At 38.9% G+C, this 27,982-nt stretch overlaps 3 protein-coding genes across 4 annotated transcripts in view; 2 read left to right on the top strand and 1 right to left on the bottom strand.

Annotated features, from left to right (window-relative positions):
• Positions 1 to 27,982, top strand: part of LOC307156318 (serine/threonine-protein kinase Nek4-like) — a gene marked incomplete at its 3' end in the record, with an annotated part of 945,281 nt that overhangs the window by 140,202 nt on the left and 777,097 nt on the right. The window lies entirely within an intron of this gene.
• LOC307156332 (uncharacterized protein) lies at positions 8,233 to 17,553 on the top strand. Of its 2 annotated transcripts, none has more exons than XM_079867626.1 (2): positions 8,233 to 8,424; positions 14,137 to 17,553. In XM_079867626.1, the coding sequence occupies exons 1-2, from the start codon at positions 8,414 to 8,416 to the stop codon at positions 15,731 to 15,733; spliced, it is 1,608 nt and encodes a 535-aa protein (XP_079723752.1). In that variant the 5' UTR covers positions 8,233 to 8,413; the 3' UTR covers positions 15,734 to 17,553. The 2 variants fall into 2 exon arrangements, with proteins under 2 accessions (XP_079723752.1, XP_079723751.1); XM_079867625.1 differs by having other exon boundaries at positions 14,110 to 17,553.
• On the bottom strand, positions 21,211 to 22,223 carry LOC307155873 (aerolysin-like protein; the record flags this gene model as incomplete). Its single annotated transcript, XM_079866866.1, has 1 exon — positions 21,211 to 22,223. The coding sequence occupies one exon, from the start codon at positions 22,221 to 22,223 to the stop codon at positions 21,276 to 21,278; it is 948 nt and encodes a 315-aa protein (XP_079722992.1). The 3' UTR covers positions 21,211 to 21,275.

Below are 27,982 nucleotides of genomic sequence, written 5' to 3'. Positions count from 1 at the left end.
GGGACCACCACCACCCAAAAAAAATAAAATTAGACAGTACTCTGAAAGCTACCTGGCTTACGGTTTTACATGGATCGGAGATGCTAGCTGTCCCACGCCTGAATGCCTCGTCTGCAGGGAAAAGCTATCAAATGCAGCAATGGTACCGAGTAAGCTGAAGAGACATTTAGACACGAAACACCACGGTTTAACCAGCAAAGACATAGAATACTTCAAGCGACTAAAAGCACAAAATGTTAAACAGAACCAACAAATGATGTCATGTGTGCGTGTGTCTGATAAAGCTCTGGAGGCAAGCTTCTTAGTAGCAGAGCTAATCGCCAAATCAAAGAAGCCCCATAACATGTGCTCTAAAAATAAATAAATGAAAATGAAATGAAACATTGCTGAATCACTCATTTTGCCAGCCTGCAAAAAAATCGTAGGGGTAATGATAGGTGAGGACGCTGTCAAAGAAATTGACAAAATCCCATTATCTGACAACACAATTAAACGTCGCATTGATGACATGGCTGCTGATATAGAAACACAACTAACAGAAAAACTAAACAAAAGTGGCAAATTTGCACTCCAAATTGATGATTCTACGGACTGCAGTGGACACTGTCATCTCCTGGCCAGTGTGCGATATACTGATGAGGAATTAATTATGGAGAATTTTTTTTTCTGCAAAGAACTAACAAGTCATGCAACAGGGGAAGAAAGGTTTATTGTCATCGATACGTACTTGAAAGAATGTGGTCTAAACTGGGGCATGTGTCATAGTATTTGCACAGATGGAGCTGCATCTATGACTGGAAAAGTAAAAGGACTGGTAACTATGGTGAAGAACCAAAACCCAGATGTGCAGATTACCCACTGCATGCTGCACCGCGAAGCACTCGTCGCAAAAGCAATGCCCCCAGACCTGACTGTAGCATTAGAACAAGCTGTCAAAATTGTAAACTACATTAAGTCACAACCATTGAAGTCCCGATTGTTTAACATACTGTGCAATGAAATGGGGTCTGAGCATCAGAGTCTGCTGCTGCATACGGAGGTGCGCTGGCTGTCACGGGGTAAGGTGCTTTCCCGTGTCTATGAGCTTCGAGATGAACTCAGGCAGTTTTCAACTGAGCACGACATACCCCACAAAGAACAGATCAACGACGACTCGTGGTGGGCTAAGATTGCATACCTCGCAGACATTTTTAGTCACTTAAATGAGCTTAACACAAAGATGCAAGGAACGAAAGAAAACATTTTAACAGCAACAGACAAACTTAACGGTTTCAAGGCCAAACTCAAGCTGTGGCAAGAAATTCTGAAAAATAAAAACATTGACATGTTTCCCTTAACAGCAGAGGACCCCACTCGCAAGACTCCAGTTCTATTCAAATCTATAGCTGCACATCTGAAGACGCTACAGGAAATGTTTGAGGTTTACTTCCCCGCTGGCGCTGATAATGAAAACTTTGACTGGATCCGTGACCCCTTTAACCCTCTCTCATCAGAATCGGCAAAGATGTTGCCAATCAAATCGCAAGAAGAACTGGCGGAACTTCTTATGGATCGCACTTTAAAATTAAAATTTGGAGAAATGTCTTCAGATGAATTTTGGCTGCATGTGGGACACGAATACCCATCTATCTCAGAATGCGTCGTCAATGTGCTGTTGCCGTTTTCAACCTCTTACTTGTGCGAGCTAGCGTTCTCATCCCTAGCATACGTGAAAAACAAAAAAAGGCAGCGTCTGTCAGTGGAGCACGATCTACGAGTTGCACTATCCTCAATCAACCCCCGTATCAAGAGGCTGTGCTCGCAAAAGCAGGCACATGTATCCCATTAAAATGCCCGCGACAGTTCCCTGCAAATATATTTTATTTTTTAAGTTATAAGTTATAAGGTCAGGTTTGAACAAAGCAAACGAGGAACTAAATAAAAAAAAATATTTGGAGTTGTTTATTATTATTTAAAGAGTTAAGTATCTTTAAATCTGTTTTGTTCCAATGATTCTCACATACAGTAGCCTAATTGGTTAAAATCAGTCTGTTGACGTGTGTCCAGTTATAAATGGACAGATGATTCATCTGAAGGGGTTGTTTCGCCTCATATTATGTCTGTTGTGATGCATTCATAATAAATTCATGCTGCTTTTTATGCTTCATTTGTTGTTTGCTCATCTGGATATAATTGTATATATGTATGTACATATGTTCGGTTAGTTTAATTGGGTTAGGGTGCCATGGAAAAAAAAAAAAACACTACAAAAGGGTGCCATGCTTTCAAAAAGTTTGGGAACCACTGCACTATAGTACATTTTCAGAGAATTTTGGGTTTGATGGCAGCAGCGTCCAACGTGATTCCTTTTGGCCGGTTACACTGTATTTTAAGGTGTCCTTGTTACAGTGTAATTATATATTTAAGTACAGAGTAATATTAAGTAACTACATGTACTTACTATAGGAATAGGGTAGGATTAGGATTTGGTTGAGGGTTAGTTGCATGGAATTATGCATCATTTACTGTTATTACTACGGTAAGTACATGTAACATATGTAACAAGGACACCGTAAAATAAAGTGTTACCTTTTGGCCTGCTGTACATGAGATCCTTACAGTGGTGGCTCAAGACCAGGGGGTTTTCCCCGAAAGGGAAATCCGTTTCGCATGATCAAGGTCACGCGGCGATGCCTACGTGCCTTAGTTATGTGGAAAGATCCTTGGTTCTTGTCCCAAGGTCCGGTGTTGGGAGCTCCTTGTCGTCGCTTAACGCTAACGACGGATGAATTCCCTCACAGGTTGGGGGGCGACCATGAGTGGTCGCTCGGCTCAGGGTCTGTGGAGCGACCATCATCTGCCGTGTTTCTGGCACTCAGACACTTTCTCCCAGACCTCAGGGGCCACCATGTGTTGGTTCGCACGGACAACACAGCGGTGGTCTCCTATATAAATCGCCAGGGGGGTTTACGATCTCGCCGACTTTGGAAACTGGCACATCGAGTTCTGGTTTGGGCCCAGGGGAAGTTGCTATCAGTACGAGCACTGTATATTCCGGGTTACATGAACAAGACGGCAGACTCTCTGTCGAGACAGGGAGTGGTGCCGGGGGAATGGAGACTCCACCCAGAGGTGGTGGAGCTCCTTTGGAGTCGATTCGGGCAAGCTCAGGTGGATCTGTTTGCGTCTCGAGAGACAACGCACTGTCCCCTATATTATTCCCTGACGCACCCAGCCCCCTTGGGGTTGGATGCCATGGTACAGACGTGACCGTTCTGGAGAGAGTTCGCCGGGACGGGGTTCAGCTCTTATTGATAGCCCCGTTCTGGCCGGGCCGAGTGTGGCTGTCGGACATTGTGTCCCTCCTCAAGGGTCCTCCGTGGGAAATTCCGGTCAGGAGGGACCTTCTCTCCCAGGCGGCGGGGTCAGTGTTGCACCCACGTCCGGAGCTGTGGAGACTGTGGGCCTGGCCTCTGAGGGGGATCAGCTCATAGACTCAGGTCTTTCTACTGAGGTAGTGGAGACCATGTTGCAATCCAGAGCTCCTTCCACAAGGAGGCTCTATGCTCTAAAATGGAGAGTTTTCGTTGCCATGTGTACAGACCAGTATGTGAATCCAGTTGACTGCCCAGTAGGTTCAGTGCTAGATTTTCTTCAAGAAAAATTCTCTTCGGGGTTGTCCCCCTCCACCTTGAAAGTACGTGTCAGCTATATCTGTCTATCACGTTCCTCTAGAGGGTGCGTCAGTGGGGAGACACCCATGGGTAACTCGCTTCCTCCGTGGTACTTTGAGGCTAAGGCCTGCGGCACGCTCGAAGCTGCCGACTTGGGATTTGGCCATTGTATTAGAATGCCTAGCCCTGGCCCCCTTTGAGCCCATTGAAGAGGTTCCAGAGAAGTTTCTTACATTAAAAACTATGTTTCTTCTATCTATCTCTTCTCTTAAAAGGATTGGGGATTTACAAGCATTGTCAGTTGCTACCTCGTGTCTTGAGTTTGCGCCTGGTATGGTGAAAGCGTTCCTGTTTCCAAAAGAAGGTTATGTGCCTAAGGTCCCCACTAATGTGGCGGGTCCGATAATGCTGCAGGCCTTTTCTCCGCCTCCGTTTCAAGACCAGGACCAGGAGAAATTAAACTTACTTTGCCCAGTTAGGGCTTTAGATGCGTATGTCCACAGAGCTGCCCTGTGGCACAAGTCTGATCAACTGTTTGTGTGTTTTGGGTCCCCGAGTAAAGGGAATCCCGCATCTAAGCAGACTTTAAGTAGGTGGATAGTCGAGGCTATCTCACTTGCATATGAGTCGGCCGGTCATCCTTCACCACTAAAGGTCCGAGCCCACTCGACTAGGAGTATGGCTGCTTCTATGGCCCTATTGTCAGGGGTTTCACTTCAAGAGGTATGTGATGCGGCAGGGTGGTCCTCTCCGCACACTTTTGTAAGGTTTTATAACCTGGGATGTGGCTTCAACTCCGGGTTCTCGGGTGTTTCTAGTATAATGTGCATTACGATTTCACATATTCAGGCACTTGAGGACTATGGCGACGTGGGTATTCAGTTCCCGCAGCGCTTGACGCAGCGCGAGTTCCCTTGGGAAAGGGAAAGGGAACGTCTCAGGTTACGTATGTAACCATGGTTCCCTGAGAGGGAACGAGACGCTGTGTCGCTTTGCCATACTCCCGGCATGCCTGTGACCATCTTGTTCGACCTATCAGAAGCTGACATTGTTTGGTCTGGGGGTGCTTTATAGTTTCCTGGTCAATGACGTCACCCGCCTATGACGTCCCGTCACGCCATTGGACTGATTCCACGAGTGCTTCATGACGCAATCACACAGGGGCGTTCCCGCAGCGCTTGACGCAGCGTCTCGTTCCCTCTCAGGGAACCATGGTTACATACGTAACCTGAGACGTTCTCTAGACTCCAACTCCCTCAGGAGCTAAATGTGCTCTGCTCCAACGCCAGACTCCATAACTAATCAAGAATCACGCATAGAACAGTCACAAACACATCACGGTGAGAGCACTCAACTCCCTTGAGAGCCGAACACGCTTGTGTAAACTAACTCAGGTTAGAAGCATTATCAATATTGTGCGCTGCGCTGACTGGCAATAACATAAACATCTTTGATTATCACGTTCAAACTAGTGAAATATTTTCTTGACAGATAGATGATTCAAATACACTTAGCCAATGTTTTTGATAGAGTTTAAAAGGAGGATTGATGGGTAACATAAACTTATGTTGAGTGTTCACTATGAGCTCACTATTTCCTGTTCCCCAATACGCATTGCTCGTGGAAACGCGTCAAGATAAAAGTAGGAACATACAAAATAGCGGCAGGCAAAAACTAAACTTATACAGAATATCAAACAATCACGAAAACATAATATCTATAAATGTAAAAGTACATCATAAATTATACACAGCCACTAACAGGGGCAGAAAAAGTAGTCAGAGCTCATATTACCTCTCTTTTATATAATGTATATAGAAAAGTGGCACAAGTTATTGATGAAACCCAGAAGGACATTTGTGATCAAGATACAGTATATCCCTGGAAGAATTAAAAAAGAACAAAAAAAAAAGTAAGTTAAAATATAATAAATTCCAGGGAAATGATGGTCTTACATGTGAATTTTATAAGGTATTTCAAGATAACATTTCTGAATTCTTCTTATTGTTTTTTATTGAGGCTATAGAAACCTGTAGGCTTCCCTCATCTATGTGTCAAGGCTTAATTACATTGTTACCTAAACCCAATAAGGATTGTTTTCTCAATTTTTCAGCTGAGAATTGGAGGCCTGTAATCTTAATTAATAATTGTTGGCTCACATTTTTGCAAAAATAATAAAGTTATGCTTGCACAGCCCTAGCATACATATAGGAATTTGTGATGATTCTCAGGGGGCAGGACGGAGCCAGCAGCTCAGGAGGGCAGGACTAGCCGGCCTCTGGTGCTGGCTTATGGGCTGAAGAGGGCTTAGGGACCGGCGGCAAATTCTCAGGCGCAGTAGTGGCCATCTTGACTGAAGACTCTGGATCGGGCGTGGCCACGGCCATCTTGTCTGAGGGCGATGTGTGCCTTGACGGGACGAGACTCTGGAAGGGTGGCGGCCTCGACGGACTCTGGAAGGGTGGCTTACATCTTAGAATGAGGCTTTGAAATGGAGGTGGCCATTTTGGGATAAACCTCTGGAATGGTGGCGGCCATCTTGAGACGAGGCTTTGGAATGGCGGTCGATGGTGAATGCAGAGTTGGTGTTTACCAGCACCCACTCCACACATGCGGTGAAATCTTCTCGAGAACCGCTCCCCGGGAGGTGTGCCCGGGACTGTTTGCTGAGGCTGGAGATGTAAAACTCACACAGCAAGCGGTCGGGATAGTGTGTTAGGCACGCCAACTCCAAGAAATCCCTGTTGTGAGAGACTTCGGGGAGCGGTCCTTCTGCTCCAGACATTGCAGGGCAACAGCAGGTATTTCCATGGTGATGGTGGAAAAACAAACAAAAAAAACCATTGCAAAAAAATAAACTGTTAAAGGTCTTGTATTCTGTCAAGGATATGGTGGCTATAATCAAGCGCACAATGACGGAGATAACTTTAATCCAAGACTAAACATGAAATAGTACAACCACATAGAACTCAAATAATACAAGACACTGTTACTCTAATACTGAATATGTTTATTTTTAATTTTGGTAATTCTTCAGTCATTTAATTAGCTTTAATTTATTTAATTAACTCTAATCCGTGTCATTGATGACAGCATGTGATGCATTTCAAATTGTTGGTGATGAAGCTCACGCTTCACACCCATATATAGTGTTTTTTTTGTTGTATATAATGTGAACAATTCAAATCTGTATTTCTTCCAAAGACTTTTACAATTCATGCACGAACACAGTGGTTGAGTAAAGTTGAATAAAATTGTTTCAACAGCACTTATGTCTTCTCATTTCTCACAAAAAAATATATGATTTCAATTACATTTACACATTTTGCAGTTGTTAAATCCAAGGTGACTTACATTGCACTGAAGGAACACATTTCATCAGATCATGAACTGATCACACAGGCTTTGCATTTCTACCAGCATGATCTACTGTTTGAGTTACAGGAACATCTTGTGGTGTAATCAAACTCTTTTGTTTGATAATCTTATGACCAGGATGTAGTCAGTGTAAACAGGGATCTTTTATTTTTGCAGTTGGATGCATTTCAGTTGCGTTTTGTTTTGCTTTCATTATTCCATGTCTTCATCAGGAATATCATGGGTGTTTTTATGTGACACTATGTTTTTCTTTCCAAAACACAATGATTAAATTGAGTTTGTTTATCTTAAACATTGTTGCATGTGCTTTTGCATTTTTTTTTTTTTCATGACATGACTTAGGCCTAAAGCATTTACCATTGAATAAAATAATTTCAATGCTTTTATTGCAATATCCTTATGTTATTATATTGCACTTACAGGTCAGGTAAAACAATGATTCAATACTGTAGCAGTTGTTTAGTTATCTGATGTCAATATAAAATAAGGGTCTGGATAGTTTGTGCTCAGTGTAAACAGGATTTCTTCATTTATGCAGTTGGGTAATTATTGGTTGAGAGAACAAACATATATCTGTGTTGTACTTCATTTATGTTGTTTATCTCTTTCATATTGCTTCCTATATATTTATCTCATTTCATCTTATTTTCTGTTACTGTTTAATCTCTTATTTAGGTTACAATGTTTCTTTCTCTAATTTCCAGCATCACAGAACAGTGGTGTGAATCAGTCATTTTTGATTATCTTTGTATAATAACTCATAACCTCTCGACTTGTTGAAAGTTTTTCTAGAAATTGAGGCTTATCCAACATTTGTAGTGTATCCTCAAAGTCTCTCTTGGCATACAAGTTCGGTTTGGTCAGTTTTTCTGATTTATTAAAAAAAAAATATATATATATATACTAAAAACAAATTTAATACTCATTAAAAAAAATGAATGCTTTAACTAATCATAACCAGGAGAAACTAATCCATAAGCAAACCTGCTACTTGCCTGTTATAGAAAAACTTAAATGTAGATTTTTCTTACTACTGTGAATAAATGACTATGACGTACGCATCTATGACAACATACACACATGAAAGATGTTGTTCCTGTCATTATATTCAGACTGTTCAGATATTAAATTACATTTGGTTGGGAGGGACTTCAGCCAGTTAGGCTTGTTAAATAAACCGGCATTTCCGTCAAAGCTTTTTACTCAACCAGACACTTGACACAGATGCTGGTGTGTATTAAATATAGTAATAGTTAATAATAAATAAATAATAATAAATACAGTGTTTTACAAATAAAGCAATTAATTGTTTAGCTGTAAGCAGACTGTAAGTGACAGTGAAGGGCTTCTGTGAGGTTGACACATTCAATCCAGCGATTATCATGAATTTCGGGTGAGTAGAAATGTATGTGCTTTCTTGATAAATTATGTAAATTCACAGCTATACTTGCCAGCATTGATAAGTTCTATCTGTAAATGTTTCAGCAGAATATTTGAATGGAAGTTTAAAAAAGACGCTTATTCTTTTCAGTTAAACTTTAGTTCGCTTTAAATCTGACACAGATGTAGAGTGGTAAGATTACATTTCTTGATGTTCTTGTTGATTACATTTCTTGGGCCGAGTTTCCCGATAACGTTGTCTCTTTGCGCGCTACGAAGACTCTTAAGGTATAACTTAACTGAAGGTATACCATTTCGAGGCGTGCTCCCCGAACTATACCTTAGGAAGCTGCTTAAGATATACCTTCTTACGTGCGACGTTACCCGGAGCTGTCCGTGGCGATGCTGCTGAATCTGCTGATATCGATGGCTCGAGAATCAATTATTCTCTCGTGCAGGGGCTGTTTTTGTGAGAAAGCGGTGTTCTTTATAAAAGAAGCACTTCAGAAATATTTGAAATTGCATTTATTAGGACTCATGGGATATTATAAAAAATAACCCAAACTATAATAGCCTATAATAGCCTTGCCTACATATTTTAAAATTGTAACATATATTGCTGCCATAATAACCATTTCAATTATTTATGTGCTTTCTTCTCTTTCCCATTTTTGTTCGCTGAGGTGGAGCTGTGATGAAATATTGTTCTTGTAAATACTTTCCAGCAGTAATAAAAGTGTACGTCATGTACGGTGCTCGGCAGTGATCAAAAATGATTTAAACAGTGGATTTTGAATCTCTTCTTGTAAACTCGGAGATGTGTATTCAGACGGCAATTAAATTAACGTAAGACCTGTTTGTCAAAAAACAGTAGGTACTAATTTGGCCAGGGATTTTTACGCGGGTTGGGTGAGAAAAAACACTGATATTATGGATTCGGACGGCACTAAAATAACCGACTTACTTCGAGCCCATGAAAAACAATATTAGCTTCCGAATAGGACTTAACTGACAGTAGCCTATGCTTTCACTGGCCTTTAAAAGCGCTCTTTAATTAAAATAAATATATACAATTTTTATTATATATAATAATATAATTAAAATTCTATTAACAATCAGTGTAATGACAATTTTATTCTTTGCATGAAAACACTTGAATTAGCCTAATTGAACACTGTCTGGGTGTATTAAAACTTCAGAATTATATTCATATAGACCTGCAACAGTGATAAGGTAAAGCTAAGAGTGCAGCTAAGAGTACAGCTCAAGGTGTAACTTAAGAACGACGTAGCGTTAAGAAGGTTTCGGGAAACCCAGCCTTGACCTGTTAGAATGAGTTATAAAATTAATTTGAATGAATTGGAGAAAGCGAGAGATGTGCTCCTGATTGTTAGCATATACTCAGTGGCAGATCCAGGATATTTTCTCTTCAACTCTTCAGCAATTGTTAGACTGTAAGGTCTGTTTCAAAAACTTTCAGTATTCAGTAAACACTGAATGTTAAACATTTTTTAGTTATCAAACTAAATTAATCGCAACAGTTCTATAATTCCTAAACTGAACTCTGTACAAATGAAAATGTACAAATGTTCTCGGTTTAATCTCCATGTGCAAGAATGAATATGGCAAGCAGACAGAAGCTCCTTTGGCACATTTACATTTTCTGCGCTCGTTTTACATGACCTGGGGCCTCATGTATCAATCTAGCTTTCACGCTCACGGTCGGATGTACTAACAGTGAAATTAACGCGAGAATGTGCGTTCCTCCACGCCAATTTCATGTCTGGCGTACGTACATTTCTCATTGTTTTTGTCCGTTGGCGACTCTTACAGGCAATGAAGTGAAGTTGCAAACATTACACAACGAATTGTTTTACAAGTCTATCGCACCACCACCTGTGGGAAACATTGCTATTAATTTGCCATTTATAAAATAATTTACATATATTGTCACATGAGCCTTATGGGAATATTCTATAAATTATGCAATTAAGTAAGAACATATAAAAGCATATGCAAATTGATACAACCCATAGTCTATGGCAATGACAGCTTTGGTTTAATGTCCACCTTTATATCAGACCATTTCTTTTTAAGGTCATTTAGGGTAGACTGTGTACAGTTGAGACATGTGTACAGTTGAGACACCTTAAATAACTTGCGTTCGCAGCAAGCACAAGTTGTGATTTTTGCTGTGCACGTGTGTATTAGTGTCCTCTTTGATCGTGGGAAATTCGCATCTCCGATCCGAAGATTTCGGGAAAGGTTTTTTTTCTAAGATATGACGTTCACTTCACCATGCACTCTCCACAATGAATAGCTTATTATCCTTATGTGACTGTTAAACGTAACTGGTATCACCACAAACGTTATTCTGTGAAAAATGTTGCCCAATTGTTATTTTCTTTATTTGTCTTTATTTTTTATATTTACAATGAATGGTTAGTTACCTTTACATCATTAAAAATGGGTGTCTCAACTGTACCATGCACTGTCTCAACTGTACCACACATGGGTACAGTTGAGACAAAGTTGAGACAAAAAGCACCTTATTTTTATGAGCTACTTGTGGAAAATATAAACTACTTGTGGGTATTATTGATTGATAATGTCTTAGTCTACAAGCTAATGAAATGTCATGTGGAAATTCACTTCTTTTCAGTATCTATTTTTGTGTGAAAAATCAAAACGCAAAAAGTGTCTCAACTGTACTCAGTCTACTCTACAGTGCTACTTTCAGATCCCACCGCATTGACGGCATCAGCCAAACTCTCCCACTCCTTTTGTTATTAATTCCGGATGACAAAGTTCCAAATCAAATATTTTTTCTCGTTTCTACCTCTGATGGTAGCACCTCCAATTCACTTTCTGTAAAGTTTCGTTTCTTGCCGCTTGCTTTAGCCATCTTCTTACTGCTTTCTTTTGCCAAAGTGGACTCATTACCATATTTAAATTAATTTAATTAAGGGAGGAGACTGGGTGGGGCGTTGTGCGCGTGCATGTGTGCTCAATTTTACGTTAACTGGGATGTACAAAGAGAATGTGCGTGGGATCCTTCGTACGCAGAGATTCATACATCTGTTTTTTTTATTGTGCATACGCACATTTACAGCTTTGTCCGTACGCAATGTTTTAGTATGAATTCAACGCAAGTCTTTGTACATGAGGCCCCTGGTGCTGAGGCAATGTTGGCGTGCGTACCTGTGTGTTGTGGTCATAAAGATATGGTTTTACATCAATAAAAAAGACACAGAAACAGCAATTGTGAATGGGGAAGCCAAGCTTTTACGATACTGCAGATTTGCAGAAGGAGCACCACAGTAGGGCCAAATTAAAGCACATTATATCAACATCCATTAAAAAAAAATATTTTCACCAATGCTAGAACATATCGGTCATTCCAAAGGTTTCTAAAAGTAAATACATAGAAAATATGCATCAACAATCAACGATACCATAAATTGAAAAACAAAATAAAAATTCACACACACACACACACACACACACACACACACACACACACACACACAAATATGCATCTGAAAGATGCATAGGCTACTTTCATATCCTGATAGCCCTGCATTCTTGAGGTTCATGTTCGAAGGAGTGGCTTACCAGTTTACTGTATTTCCATTCGGACTGTATCTGGTGCCTCGCACTTTCACAAAATGTGTGGGTGTGGCACTCCCTAATTAGCCTTAACTTTTTTTTTTCAAATATCATCTGAATATGGATAAAATAAAATCCTAAATATATTTTTTTTACAAAATATTCCTAAATTATTGTTGTTAGTGGCCAAGCCCCGAAGGTGCGTAGGCACCTATTGTATCTGTTCCCGTTCTTCTTCTTCCACTATTGGAGTCTATGGCAGCCCATAGAACTGCTTGCGGGAAAGTTATGAAATTTAGCACACTGATAGAGGACAGTCTGAACTATCAACATAGCAAATTTGGAGTCTCCAACTCATTCCCTCTAGTGCCACCAAAAGTGCTAATAACTTTTGAACCATAAGGGCTAGAAACAAAATATTTTTCATATGATTCCTTGGCTCACGCCGATTCGACTGCAGCCTATGACATTTTCCGTAATGGAAATATTTCCGCCATTTTGAATTTTCCGAAAAAAAAACTATTTTTTCAAATTCCTCCTAGGCCGTTGCTCCGATTTTCACGGAAATGTAACCAGATCATCTCCAGACCATGGCGACAAAAAGTTATGGAATTCAAGTTGATTCATCAAACCGTTTTCGATAAAACCACGAACAAATTTTACGTAGCGCTTGCGAAAACAGACGTAAGGCTTTATCGAATTCAGACCAAACTTGGTACATGTCATCATAAGCATGCCCTGAGGCTACATGCTGTGTTTCGGCGCAGCACCACCTACTGGTCCGGAGATATGAAGAACAGTTTGTCCAAAAATCAAATGAAATAAAATTGGTCTCGTTAGATTCAGGGCAACATGCCGAGTCGACTGATATCCAATTTTACCATATCGGCCATTTTGGCTGTTGGCCATTTTGAATTATGTGCTAAAATGCTGTATTTTAAGAACGCATGAACGGATTGTTACGAAACTTGGTATGGGTCATCAGCACGATGCCCTGAATGAGCCTGAGCATTTTTACGTGTTTTTTCATATAAATGTCTATAACTCCGAAGCGAATTGAGATATTTTCACCAAAATTGACACACACATGTATGGGCTCACTCTGAGGACACGTAAAAAAATGGTGGGACTGAGCCTCTTGGTGGTGCTATAATAGAACAAAACATGAAATTCCCATTGACTTCAATAAAGTACTGTGACATAAAATGCTATGCTTTATGAACACATTACCGTATCGTTACGAAACACAGTATGAGTCATTGGCACCATGCCTTGAAGGTACTCAAAAAGTTTCAGGGCAGCTCCACCTTATGGTAAAAAAGTTATAACAAAATTTAAAAAAAAAAATGCGAATAACTTTTTAATAAATCTGGCTATTGAAACGCCACTGGTCTTAATAGATTCCTTGGGTCACTTCAAGAACATAGATATTACGTTTACCTTATTTGGCCGAACTTCCTGTCCGCCATCTTGATTTTCATTCAATACCTACTTTTTCAAACTCCTCCTAGACTGTTTGTCCAATTTTCACCAATATTGAATCGTATCATCTCTAGACTGTGCCGACTAAAAGTTATGGATTTTGTGTCGATAGACAAAACCGTTTTTGTATAGCACAGCAGCAAAGTTAAGGCATGATGCCAAAATGACTATTCTGGCTTTATCTCTGCAATGCCTTGACATATTGACACCAAACTTTGTGTGTGTCATTGTCACTTACTCTGGCCACATCACATCGATTTAGTAACTGCGCCATCTATTGGTCGAAAGTGATAATCCATTAAATCATCTAATAAGGTACTGTATGATTTTTCAGCCATTTGCCCAAAATCCTCTTTAAATGGCTTTAACTGCTCATTGTTGCAGTTGATCTGACACTTTCAGCCATGTTGGCATGGCTTGTCGTCTTCTTGCGCTTGGCCCCGATAATTGTTGCTTGCAGCTATATTTAAATGAATATGTTCATACAGTATTGAAAATGCATGTAACACAACATATCTTTGTATGTATTGCTACTAGTGCTACTACTTGCTACTACTACTATTGCTACTAATATATCTGTCTATTTTTTTGCTACATTAATATTCAGAGAAGCATTTACCTCCATATTTTACAGACAGCTTTCACAACGCAGATCAACTTTGATTCATTGTGGCCCTCCAAAACGATTTCGTCTAAACACAGTGAGAAAAGTGCTTGATGATTATGGAAAAGTCAGAAAATGGACTTATGGGAACAAAGATACGAGTAAACGAAACAAAATCGTTCTGCTGGTTGGAGAGACCGGCGCTGGGAAGACGACCATCATCAACACCATGGTCAACTACTTACTGGGAGTGAAGTTTGAGGATGAAATATGGTATGAAATCACAGAAGAAGAAGCCAGAGACCAATCAGAATCACAAACCTCTGAAATCACCATGTATGAGGTCTGTCCTGAAGAGAGTCCCATATCTCTCACCATCATTGATACTCCAGGATACGGAGACACTAGAGGACTGGAAAAGGATCTGGAAGTTGCTGAGAATTTATCCACACTGTTTCAGAGTAATGATGGGGTTCGTTATATTGATGCTGTGTGTTTTGTGATTCAAGCGTCTAAGAATCGTCTCTCAGACAGACAGCATTACATTATCAGTTCAGTTCTTTCTTTATTTGGAAAAGACATTGTGAACAACATTGTGTTTCTAATCACACACTCTGATGGTCTGCCACCCAAAAACGTCCTCAGCGCCATTAATAAAGGTAAAATCCCCTGCAGACGAGACCACAGCGGTCAACCTGTTCATTTCTTATTCAACAACCGGCAGGCTGACGCCCGTCACAGTGAGAGACGTTACCTTCGTGCTCAAAGAGACGCCTGGGAGGACAGCATGGAAGAGACAAATAAATTTATTCAGTCACTGGATGAAAAGAACAGAAAAAGTTTAGAGTTGACTTCAAATGTCCTGATAGAACGCATTCGATTTGAAGCATTTATCTGCAACTTACAGCTGCAAATTCAAGAGAAAGAATCAAAGAAGTCTGAAAAACTTCAGATCCAGGAGGCAATGAGACAAAATAAAGAAAAGATTGACAGGCGTTCAAACTTTAGCATTAGGGTCAAAAAGACTGTCAAAGAGAAGGTTCTCATCGAAAGCGCTTCATGGAAGAGCAGGAAGGCGACGACCTGCACCGTCTGTGAGGAAAACTGCCATGAGTTTGACTGCTGGTGGGTTTCGAATCCCAGTAAATGTGAAGTCATGAAAAACGGTTACTGTACCGTGTGCACAGGGAAGTGTCACCACAGCAAACACGTCAAAGAAAACAAGAAATACATCATCAGCACCTCAAACATTGTGATGGAATTTGACGAATTTAATAAGAAATATGAAAAAGTTCAAGAACAAACTAAGAGGTTTTCGGTTATAATGGATCATCTTGACAAAGATCTGAAGGAGATTGAGGACAAAAAGACATTTCTGCTGTTCAATGCTTACATGAACATCAAGCATCTGTCTAAGATCGCATTAAAGCCAGACTCGGCCTTCACTCTTCAGCATCTGGACTTCTTCATCCCCAGAGTGAGGGAGGCTGGGAAAAAAGACTGGGTCCGAGAGCTGGAGGAAATGAGGAGAACCGCTGAAGCTGAAGAAGCGACTAAAGACGCTCTGAGTTATCTGAAAGCCGGTCTGGCAAAACTGAAACTGGAACGTGTCTTTGGCGGGCAATGAACAAATGCAGAGAGGACAAGAGATGAATCAATGAAAATTATTTTTTGTAAATCTGCAAAAATTAACTTCATATAATCATAGTATCAAACTGTTTTAGTATTTATGTAAAAGGCAAGCCCTTCCTGTCCAATCTGTAAGTTCTATAATGATAAATGAATATCTGTAATATTTTGGGGTACTTGGTGGTTTTAACAGAAAATATTGCATCCATGAACATTGATGCGTTTACTCGTGTTAATCCTGGTTGAATTCTATATTTTATCTCCATCATTTGCAGGAGTCTTTCATTTTTTATTTGTGTTGCCTTTATCATGTTATTTCCATTAAGATCAAAACTCTTGTTAAATAAAATACCAAAAATACATAACCTTGGTATTTTATTGACCAAGCAAGAAGACCTTATTGTTTTCAGGTTATTAACAACTAATTAGTGAACGGGTGTAAAAAAAGACACACACACACACACACACACACACACACACACACACACACGTTTAGGCCTATTTTAATGTTTCATATTATACAACTGTATGCGTTTTCCTTAATGACAAATTGAATCTGTCCATTGGAATGTGTGGGGTGTGCACACACTCTTTTTGTCTCTTCATCTGTTGCCTCTACAAGAAGAAGGAATGCTAAAATATAAGTCTGTTCTCATATGATTATACAACACTTTGTTTAATTCACTGTAATTTAGTTAACTGACTCACTGTTCACAATAGAAGGAGGTTGTTCAGTTTGGTTTGAAGCATCACTGTAAGAACTGTCAGAACAAAACATCTTCAGATGTCTATTTTACTTACAGTTCCAAGCATTATATTCATATGATCCGTATGAAACAACAGAAACACATTGAAGAGTATAGAACACAGAAGGTGAATTTCCACTTCAGGAGCCTCATTTATGTTGTTATAAACATAAAACATTTAGCTGAAGTACTGCAGGTATTTGGAAATCTAAGCAGCAATAATAATAATAAAAAAACTGGTAGCATAGTTACACAGCTCTAAAGTTTAATTATTTAGTACGCATAATTTGGTTCCACACATGTAAATGATCTACAGGCTATAAAATGGCCCAGTGTGAACACACCATTTGTCTCTTAAAAACATGTTGAATGTATAGTTCCCCTGAACACCCAATAAAATTACAGTTAAATATACACTGTAAAAATTAAAGGTGCCTGGACGAACCTTTTGGGGTTCTTCACTTTGCCACACCGGCGGAACCGTCTGTAGATCCTCTAGGCACCCTTTAAAAAGGGCCGGTTCTCTGAGGAACTCTTATATGAAGCACTGTGTGGAACCACTGTGGGTGCCTCCAGGAACCAAATTTCTATTTTTTTAATTTTTAATTTATATTCATTTAGCTGACGCTTTTATCCAAAGCGACTTACAATTGCTATATATGTCAGAGGTCGCACGCCTCTGGAGCAACTAGGGGTTAAGTGTCTTGCTCAGGGACACATTGGTGTCTCACAGTGGATTCGAACCCAGGTCTCTCACACCAAAGGCATGTGTCTTATCCATTGCGCCACACCACCCCCATGTTTTATTTTATTTTTTATTTGAATATTTATTTGAAACAAACTGAACCAAATACAAAATAAGAATTGTTTATTACATATTTTAGATCAATTTTAATACATACACTTCAATGCACTTGGGGAAAAAAGCTAGTAATAGATTAATATCAACGAATACACACTAAATAAATTGTATAATACATAAGTAACATGAATAATCAACCATGTGTATACAATAGGCTACACAAGAAAAGACATCTCAACAAAATGCATGGAAAACACATGTTCCATGTAATAAATCAATATAAAAAAAATAAAATTGACTAATTAAAAATGTCCATCTTCACTTAATTTTAAAACGTGTTTCAGTTCGCTTAAGTCTGACGCAACTGTTTCCAAGTCCAAAAGCTCTCTCAGATGCCAAAAACAAACAACAGTGCTAATATGCACTCATTGTTCTGTAATATTCCTGAAAATTATGATCCTAACCTTTATCTCTATACCGAAATCTCAGATGGTTAGATATTCAGCTATTTTGAATCATAAAATGTTGAAGTCTGGGATGTCGTTAGACTGGAGACTGTAATGTACACTATGGCTTTTGAAAAGCTTAAATGTGTGACTTGAATCAACAGTTCCCATAAATGGTTGTTGAGTATTCTCAATATCTAGAATAAAAGATAAAGGAAGTAAAAGTAGAGGCTTCGACCCGGAAACAGTATTCCTTATGTCACAACAAGCAGAAAACATTTTCCATTTGAACAGAGTTAAGGTAAAAAATGCATAGCATTATTGGCTCCAAACCTGTGATATTACATGAATGTAACATGCATGAGATTTGAGAGCATGAGGGAAGAAGATTTTCAGAGAATAACTGATTAAAAAACAAGTACACAGTCAAACAATACAATTGCACACAGAGTTCATAGTAATAAAGTACTTGCATGTGGTGCAGGTACTTACTGTAATTCAATGTTGCCACTGAAACATTGTACTGGTTATTCTGGGGAAACAAAATAACAAAGCTGATTATTCACAACATAATATTTATTGACCACTAAATGGATTCAAAATGGTATGTGAGAGAATGAGGGCACCTGTAGTAAGTAAAGTTAGGCTAAACAAAAACAGACCAAACTGTATTAACCTGCTTTTGTTACTCATAACAAACGCCAATGACGAAATAAATTAGTTAGGCTATATCAGCAATTTGAAGACACAGTTGTACAGAATATGTTGAATTGAATGACTAACTTTAAATCAATCTAAGACAATAAGTCAATAATTTCCATTTGTTCATTAGATCAACGTAGTTAGCATCGCGGCTAAAACCTTCATACCAGATACTGTACAATAAACGAGGGGTAAACACTGTAAAAACGTAGTAATGTAATAAATTTAGTTTATATATATGTGTGTTTGAATATATAGTGAGTATTTATATTTCTTTGGCGAGTTTACAAACCTTGTAATGGAGAGCCGAACAAACGGCGGAAGCTTTGATGAGGGGAGCCGTTATTTTCAAACTCGATGACGATCAGCTGAGCTTTGATTCGCGCGCGAGCAGCGCGAGCATCACTGAAGTGACGACAGCAGAGGAATAGCAGCAGTTTCGTGACAGAATAAAACCTTTATCCTCCTGGTTCTTCTTCAAATAATAATAATTTATGAAGAAGTAAAATTTTTTATTTTATTACTATTATTTATTCAATAATAATTAATGAATTTGTATTATTAATATTATTATTATTTAGTGTTGTTGTTGTTGTTTAAGGTTTAAATTAATCAATAAAATAGGCCTATACTAAATAAATGTAAGCTACCCAGGTGAAAAAGACGTAGGCTACTGTTAAATGTATTAAAATGCATTAAAATGCATTAAAGTAGGTTATATTTGTATTGAAGGCCTACTAAAAACACACTCAAGTACATTTTTAATAGTAGCCTGTGTATTTTTCTTTTACTTTTACAGGATTGAACTTAAGTAATAATAGGATAATAATACTATCATTCTGGCCTCACTGAACCATTGGGTTCCTCCAGATGCTGGCTTTAACATAAGAGATCCTCCAGGAACCACTTAAATGTTAAAAGATCTTCCAATAACCCTTTTATCACATTCAAGTTCCTCTATTTTCCCCCAAAGCACTTCGAGGTCTCATAGTAATGAAAAGGTGACTCCAGAACCTCTGAACTAAATACAAAGTGCTTAAAGGATCCCATAAGTTCCAGCAAGAACCTCAAATATTGTCAATGCTCCTCCAGTAACCCTACTATAGGAGAAAGAGCTTTGAGGCACTTAAATTACATTTTTAAGTTCCTTGAGTATCTGACAGGATATTTGAGTCTCCTCTAGTTTTTACAGTGTAGAATAACTCAAATTCAGTGATCAGAAGGTCACAAACCATGTCAGTGTTACTGCTTTAATTTCCTTTTTCATATTACTATATTCAATTATTATTAAGTATTCAACAAATACAGGACTGTAAACAACAACTGGAGAACCAGAATTGCTTGGTTTCAAAAATTTGGTTTTATATCACTAAGTTACTTTAACCCTTGTATGGTGTTCGGGTCTGTTGGACCCGTTTTCATTTTTTATCAAAAGAAAAATGATACAACTCATTGGCCTTGGCTCATTTTCTGTGAGGAATATATATCAGAACACATTTTCAATGAAAACACACTGCACACCCCCCCCCCCTACACATTTATATTACACACAGGATGTTCGGGTCCACTGGACCCGGGGCTAATAAAAGTGTGGAAATTGTAGGTCCTGTGTTCCTTTACTCTGTCCTCCTCCTGTCAGGGCCTGCTGACGTTAGTGTGTGTATGTTCTTGTATATGGTTTATGAGGACACAAATGTGTATAATGACATGGGTATTACAACGTAAACATGGTTTATGACGACATCTGTGTCCTCATACTAAAACATACTAAATGGTGTTTTTTGAAATTCAAAAAAAGCCAAAAGTTTTCTGTGATAGGTAGGTTTAGTGGTAGGGTTAGTGTAGGGGGACAGATTATACAGTTTGTATATTAGAAAAACCATTATGCCTATGGAGAGTGACCGTACACCACATATCCAAGTGAGTGTGTGTGTGTGTATGCGCATGTGTGTATGTGTGTATGTGTGTGAGTGTGTGTGTGGGTGTGTGTTTTGTGTGTGTCTGTGTGTGTGTTGTGGGTGTGTGTATGTGTCTGCATGAGTGTGTGTGTGCGTGCGTGTGAGAGAGAGATTGTGTGTAAGTGTGAAAGAGTGCAAGAGTGAGTTTTGTGCTTCTACTCCTGCCATTCCCACACGAGGTTGCAATTCTTAAATGTGATCTAACAAAGGTAAAGAGAAAATATTGACCATATATGCTGTTTATATTGCTTGTAATTGGGATGAAGTAAACATCTGTTGAGTATTTTAACATAACATTTTTGATTGTGTTGAATTAAAAACCCAAAAATGCAGTGGGTCCACCAGACCCACGAACACTGGCTGAGTAACAAAAATATGAACACCACACAAGGGTTAAGGGGTCAAATCAAACAGAAATAGCACATTAAAGTTACAACTATATGATTTAACCACTTTTTGTCACTTTTCAGGTCTGGTGTATAAGGATCGGTTTTGCTCATGTGGCCCAAATGTCCGCCCAATGGAGGATAGTGAGAGACAAGGGAACAATGCTTGCAGACAGGGATTATTTAATGAATTGTATTTTTTTTATGATTAAATGTCATTTTAAAAATTATTACACAATCAGGTTCTAGAGATTATTTTAAAGTGATTACACTAACTATCTATATGAATATTTGTGTGTTGGTATTATTGGTGTATTAATGTTACTTGAAGACAACAAATATTGTATTTGTGTATATATATATATATATATATATATATATATATATATATATATATATATATATATATATATCCCCGAACACCACCCCAAAAATACATGATTGACAGAATTAGAAGTAATCAAAGAACTTGTGCATTACATGTGCAATCTGTCTTGACATCACAGATCAGAGTCCTTGGTATCCACTTTGATATCAGTGTAAGTGATGCCTTTGTATGTGCCCTTGGTTCTGTACTCAAACACACTGCCGTTCCTGCAGGTCATCTTCACTGTGCCAGTGTAGGGCATGTCAAAAGTGGCTCTGCCAATGGTGACGTCAACATCCACCATCTTCCCTGGTGGGACTTCTATATCGGTACACAGAGTTTCGGTTCTCTCATCTGTGTGCTCCTGACCATAAGTGCTTTCTGTTGCAACACTGATACTGAATCCTGCAGAAACTTCTATAATCGATGGAATCCCAGCCTTCACTTCCATATTAAATGTTGCTGTAGTGGTCTTACTCATTGACCATGAAGATGTTTTGATCACTTTCTTTGAGCTTTCAATTTTTTGTTTTTGTGTGGCGGATGAGCTGTTCCTGAAAGTGACGGATTTGATTTCTTCTACTGTCACCTGTGGTATCAGTTGGTGGAGAGTGGGATAGTGGACATCGGTGAGAACTGCTGATTCAACTGCTTTGAGAAACATGAATCCCATGCAGTCAATGTCGTGACCATCTCTTCCTACAACTCCCAAACAATATCCAGACCCGACATCAATGGGGTATTCTGTTTTTAAACCCCAGCTTGTCATCTTTGCAAAAAATGTGTTCCCCCAACTGGTCTCAAATTTGATGGCTCCAAGACGTGTTCCTGCTCCGTTCCCCCACAGGGACAGTGAGCAGAAATACTCACCAGGCTGGAACTTGAACTCATCATATGGTCCGTCTGGTCTACCAAATTGATCAACTCTCCCATCTGAAAGCCAGACCTTGACAGCCTTCACCTGCGACCCTCCCACCCAGACTCCGATCTTCTCTAAACTGGCACCGTTGTTCTGACCAGTAAATGAGAATGGACCACCTCCGCCTCCACCAATTATATAAAGATTTGTTGTGTCGGACATCTTTGAATTAATCTATCTGAAAATAATATCAGATCAGAATTATTATCAGCTTTACACTATTGCAGTGTTTCACAACCCAGTTTCTGTAGACACAGCAACAGTACACACTGGATTCCTTTCTTAATTGACCCATTCATTTCTTATAGAGTATCTACTAATAAGCTGACTTGAATCAGGTGTGTCTGAATAGGCAAACATGCTAAATGTGCAGTTCTGGCATTCCTCTGGGAACAGGGTTGGGAAACATTAGCCGCTTTTCCACTGTCAGGCCAAACGGATCTAAGAGTGGTAAGGAATGGTTAATGTTATATTTCCACTTGAGCTTGGTTTGGCACGATTACAAATCATTCTCGGACCTGAATTCTCATCACCGTTGGCCAACCATGCATGTTGTGACATCGCCACTCAGGATTGGTTACTTGTCTGTTGTCTGGCTCTCTGTTGCTGGTCAAGTGCGCTATTTGAGCGTAGTAAACAAGTTACTAACAGAAATATTCTATCATCCTCCATAACGCAGTCACTATATTTGTATCTCATATGTCTGTAAAACTCATGTGTTATAAAGGCAATGACTGACACATTTGAATTACATTGCAAAGAGTGCTGGTATCAATCCCACATGGAAATTGAAACCATATCCATACCGGCTGGGCCGGATTGTCACGGAATGGAGAAATTAAGCACAGAGAACAGTTTGGCCAATGGTGGAAAAGTGGCTATTGTTGTGTAGTCCTGTGGTACAGCGTATCTATAACACGAGTTCATGCTTTTATTTGGCGTAATCTTCAGGCAGAAATCAACTTTTACATGCATCTGATACACAATATCCAGTTCAATTTCTTTTCTTTTTTTTTTATAGCAAGTAGAATTATTAGGCTCTTAGTATTCTTATTATGCTTTTACTTGCTAAACTTTAGTTTTGCTGAACCAGCGGTGACGAAAGCTAACAAAAGTTGTTGTCGCCTTTTGTTGGCTGTGTCTTGGCAAAAAAGCTGCTGTTGAACACACCAAAAGGACTAAAAGCGACTTCCAACTAGCATGTGTGTTCTGCGCCTGCGTGCAAGGAAATAACGGTCTATATCAGTAGGTATCAATAGTCTATCTTTCAAAAATGGAAGCAGAAAACCGGACTGCAAATATACCAACCTTAAACAAAGCAGCACTTGCTTACCATTTTGTATATCAGTCAGGCTGTTCACTTTCTTCACTCCTGTCGGCTCATGTTCTGATGAAAATATTCGCTCTCCCTCACTTTCTGCCAGAGGAATCATCAGACTGATTTCCTTTTTTTTTAATGTTATATTAAATATTATAATATTATTATTTGTTATATTAAGCACCCATTAATGTCTACACTACAGTATTCAATCATTGACTGAAACCAGATATTTTTGAATAATCGTCTATAGGCTGGAAATATTCATTTATTTAAACAAGTTCAGTTTTATCTTTTTGATGATTGCATCATAAAGTAAGGTGCATGAAAAAAAAGTAAAAAAAAAAAAAAAAAAAAAAGACTAAAGTCTATTTGGGGGTATTAAATTAAAGGTTTGGGGGAAACTTATACACTCTAAAAAATGCAGGGTTGTTTTAACTCAAATTTGGTTCAAATGTGGATGAACCCACATAAAAAAAAATTTTAAAAAAAGAATTTAAAAATGTAACCCAACGGCTTGGTTTGTCTCTAGAAAGAATAAAGAATAAAGTTTGGTCACTATCAACAGAGGTCAGCCTCACCAAACTATGAATCACTAACTATAACTCTAGTCCAGGGGGCATATTACAGAAACTTTCTATCTTAAGTCTTAAGTTAAGATCTGACAAGTTAATTTAGGATTTTTTACACATTGGTAGTACAGAAGCAATTTAACTTAACGACAAGTCATTAGTCTTATTTTTGGACCTTCTGTCCCGCCATATTCCACCAGCAGGATTGAGTAGCTACCTTGCTGGGATATCCAGACCAATGTTTTTCAGAAATTAAAAAACCTGGATCGATACAGCATAATTCAGCAATGGTGTTTGGTCTGATGGTGGAAAAGCACGTTCACAAAAACTACTGTTATTAAACGTACTCTATACTAATGTAACCTCTAACTTCTTAAAGTAAGATAATAGTCTATTCCATCATTTTAATTTCTTAGAATTAAATGCAGCCATAATCACTAGATAATACTGTTTAAATATTTATTCATACGGTCTTGTAATCTGCACGCTACCTCTGCAAACGCGAGATTCGAGCGTTACAATATAAAATCAACAGGTGCGAGGCTGAAAGGACTCCCTCTGTAACTTTTCTTGCTGGTGTCACTGTTGGACAGTGTTACTTTAGAAAAACTAGTGATTTATACACTTTTTAATGTCACATTTGGTAATATTTGTTTTGAATTATATTTATAATATGGATTTTTTCTCATTCAATTGTTTGAGGTGGCACCGCCTCCCTTGCCTCATCAGGGGAAATGCCCAGATCCAGATTGATAATTATTTCCGTAAATATAACCCCAAAACCTTTCCCTAAACCTACCCATAACATTTTAAACCGAAACATATTTGGAATTTTTTTTTTTTTTTTTTTTTTTTACTTTTCCAACGTGATGACGTAATACGTGGCGCATCGCAGAGATAGTACAAGATGGGCATTTGTGGTTAAAAAGTATATACACATTTATTTTTTTTAGAAAATGACCGATCGCTTCGCTAGATAAGACCCTTATTTCTTGACTGGGATCGTGTAGAGACTTTGAAGCTGCATTGAGACGGACATTTGAACCTTCTTTGCCAGTGAAGTCCATTCTGTGCAGAAAAATGTTTTCCTCAAAAACCTTAATTTCTTTTTGACTGAAGAAAGAAAGACATGGATATCTTGGTTGACATCGGGGTGAGTGAAAAATTTTTTGGACGTGAACTAATCCTTTAAAGTCAATGGGTAAATTTTGCGTAAATAGCATGGCAATTGAAAACATGAACCCGTGCTATAGATACGCAGTGGGAGAAAATTGGGTTGGATAATCTCATGCAAAGTATTAGAAACTGTTAGCTAGCTACATCTTAAGTCAAGTGCCCTTGAGTGAAAGTATACTTACATGAATGACTGCAGTCTGAAATTCTTCTCAAGAGCAGCTCGCCTGGTCAAAGCTGGAAAAGTGCGATGTGTTTGGTCAGTCTGCTGCTTAAATAGAGCTCCGAAGGGGACAGGCAGTCCTTAAAACACACCCAGAGGCAGTGCAGTCAGCTCCCCCCACCTCAAGTAGAGTGCCATTTTAAAACCATACGGAGTGCAGCTTCTAATATAAACATTCTGATGAAATATTAGTTCTAAATGCAAATATTCATAAAAAATATATCCTTTGCATATAATATGCAAAATATACATAAAAAACTATGCAAAAGTAGAATAAAGTAGAATAGTTTTTCTAACCATCAACAGAGGTCAGCCTCGCCAAACTATGAATCACTAACTTTTTTTAATTAACCTGCAAGAAAACCTCTACAGAATGGTTGTCATAAATGTTACCTGATTATTGGTTGCTTTCTCAAATATTACATGGCTGAGTGCCATATATATATATATATATATATATATATATATATATGTTCTTACTGGGGAAACATCCATAAAAGGGAGCGACATTGTAAGCTACATTTTTAATTTGAAGGGTATAAGGTGGAATACCATTCATAGCATAATACTTACTACTCACCACTCTTGAGTACTTTTAAAAGGGCTACTTTTTACTCATACTTTGAGTAGTATTTAGGACAGGTACTTTTGCTCTACTAGCTCTACATTTTTTGGCAAGTAATAGTACTTTTACTTGAGTATGATTTTTCAGTACTCTTTTTACCACTGACACTCAGTGTGCTCATCTGCGACGTGCAGAGGTGCCCTGCACGAGCCACACTGTTGGCATGGCACTTGCAACAACGCCACCTCAGAAATTTGTTCTTTCATGTTCACTGGATAGGGGAGATGGCTGGATCAGCTGGCATGCAGCGAGCCACTTGCCTGCACAGTGCCGAGTCATCAGCTGGGCTGGCCAGCCGTGTCCTCGACCGCTCAGCCCAAGCCAGAGCCTGAGCCTCGACAGCGCTCAAGCTCAGCCAAGCGGTAACCCTTTCCGAATCAGCTGGTCGCGGTCCGCTTCTGAATCTGCTCTGTCCACTGCGATGGCTTGTTCCGATAACCTGTACAATGTAAAATTGTTAAAATACTGCAATACAAATTTCATGGCAAAAATTAAGAAATGGGTACAGAGGCACAGGACATACCATGCTCATAAAGCACCCATGGCCATGCATACTTCTCAGAGACTAGAGACTGGAGTTTTTCCCTCTTGTATTCCTCCATGGCTGCACATTAGTCTTTTCCTCTAGAATCTTCTGAAGTTTGTGCCTTCTCTTGCTATCCATCTTAAAGCACAAATGCAATGTTTTTGGCCTGTGTAGTATAAGGCCTTGTTTAAGCCAAATAACTAACCAGATATATCACATTATTCAAATTATTCAAAGAACATTTACTATTTGATTCGTAATACATGCCACAACTCATTATCTTCCAAAGCTACCCAGAACATTAACTGAATGCTTTTTATCACACTGGTCTGCTTTTATCGAAGAAAAACAGAAGGTGCCATTTTTAAGAACTTTTTAAGAACTTAATAGTCCTTTGAGAGATCAACATCAAATTATGTACTACATATTAAAGCACTGTTTCAATGCTAGACATACCAATGGACTCGTGCACCTTTCTGTCTTCTTTGGGCACCAGATGTTCCTTCCTCACCTGAAACAAAGGACTTATTCAATTAGCTTGCTTTGATTTAAGGACTTTAGCAGCTTTAAAGGAAAGACAGGACGTGGAGGAGCAAGAGCATATGATTAAGAGGAAAAATGAGCAACTGGAACTGAAAGAAATGCTTTTAGAATTGCGTTTACTATTATGGTGTGACGTCTCATTTGGAAAAGGAAGAGGGGAAAGCATCTGCAACTGTATTAAATCCAAGGCAGATGAGTTTGAACTTGTTGGCTGGACAACTGCATCTGAAATGATTTCTCAACCCACATCAGTTCAACATGGGCAATGTGCATCTCAAATGATTTCTCGACCCACATCAGTTCAACATGGACAACGTGCATATGAAATGATTTCTCGACCCACATCAGTTCAAAGTCGACAACATGCATCTGAAATGATTTTTCGGCCACAAATGGAGAGTCACTATTGTGACATTGGCACTATACTGCAAAAGCAAAATTAAATAACATCAGCTCTTATCCAACAGCAACGTTGTTCATCTTTACCAGCAAAAGAAATACATTTATTTGATGGAGACCCTTTTCAGTATGTATTGTTTATCAAAGCATTTGAAAAGGGAGTGGATGAGAAGGCAAGCTATAGTGATTGCTTATACATGGAACAGTTCACTAGGGGGGAGCCAAAAGAGTTAGTACGTAGTTGCTTACACATGACCCCTGATCTTGGCTATGCTAAGGCACAACCGCTATTGCAGGAACATTTGGGCAATAAGTACAAGATTGCCACTGCTTATTTGGAAAGAGTCTTGCCTTGGCCCTCAGTAAAAGGGGAAGATGTCAATGCTTTGCAATCGAATGCCCTTTTTCTGCATGGTTGTTGCAACGTCACTGAGGAATTGCAATACCTTCAGGAGTTAGATACAGTATGCCAACAATATGAGAGCTATTATGTGTAAATTGCCTTTCAAGCTCAGAGAGCGGTGGATAACTGTTGCACATAA

The sequence above is a fragment of the Squalius cephalus genome (genome assembly GCF_949319135.1).
Source record: "Squalius cephalus genome assembly, chromosome: 3".
In the NCBI taxonomy this organism is placed as follows: domain Eukaryota; kingdom Metazoa; phylum Chordata; class Actinopteri; order Cypriniformes; family Leuciscidae; genus Squalius; species Squalius cephalus.
This window is presented reverse-complemented; position numbering and strand designations above follow the sequence as displayed.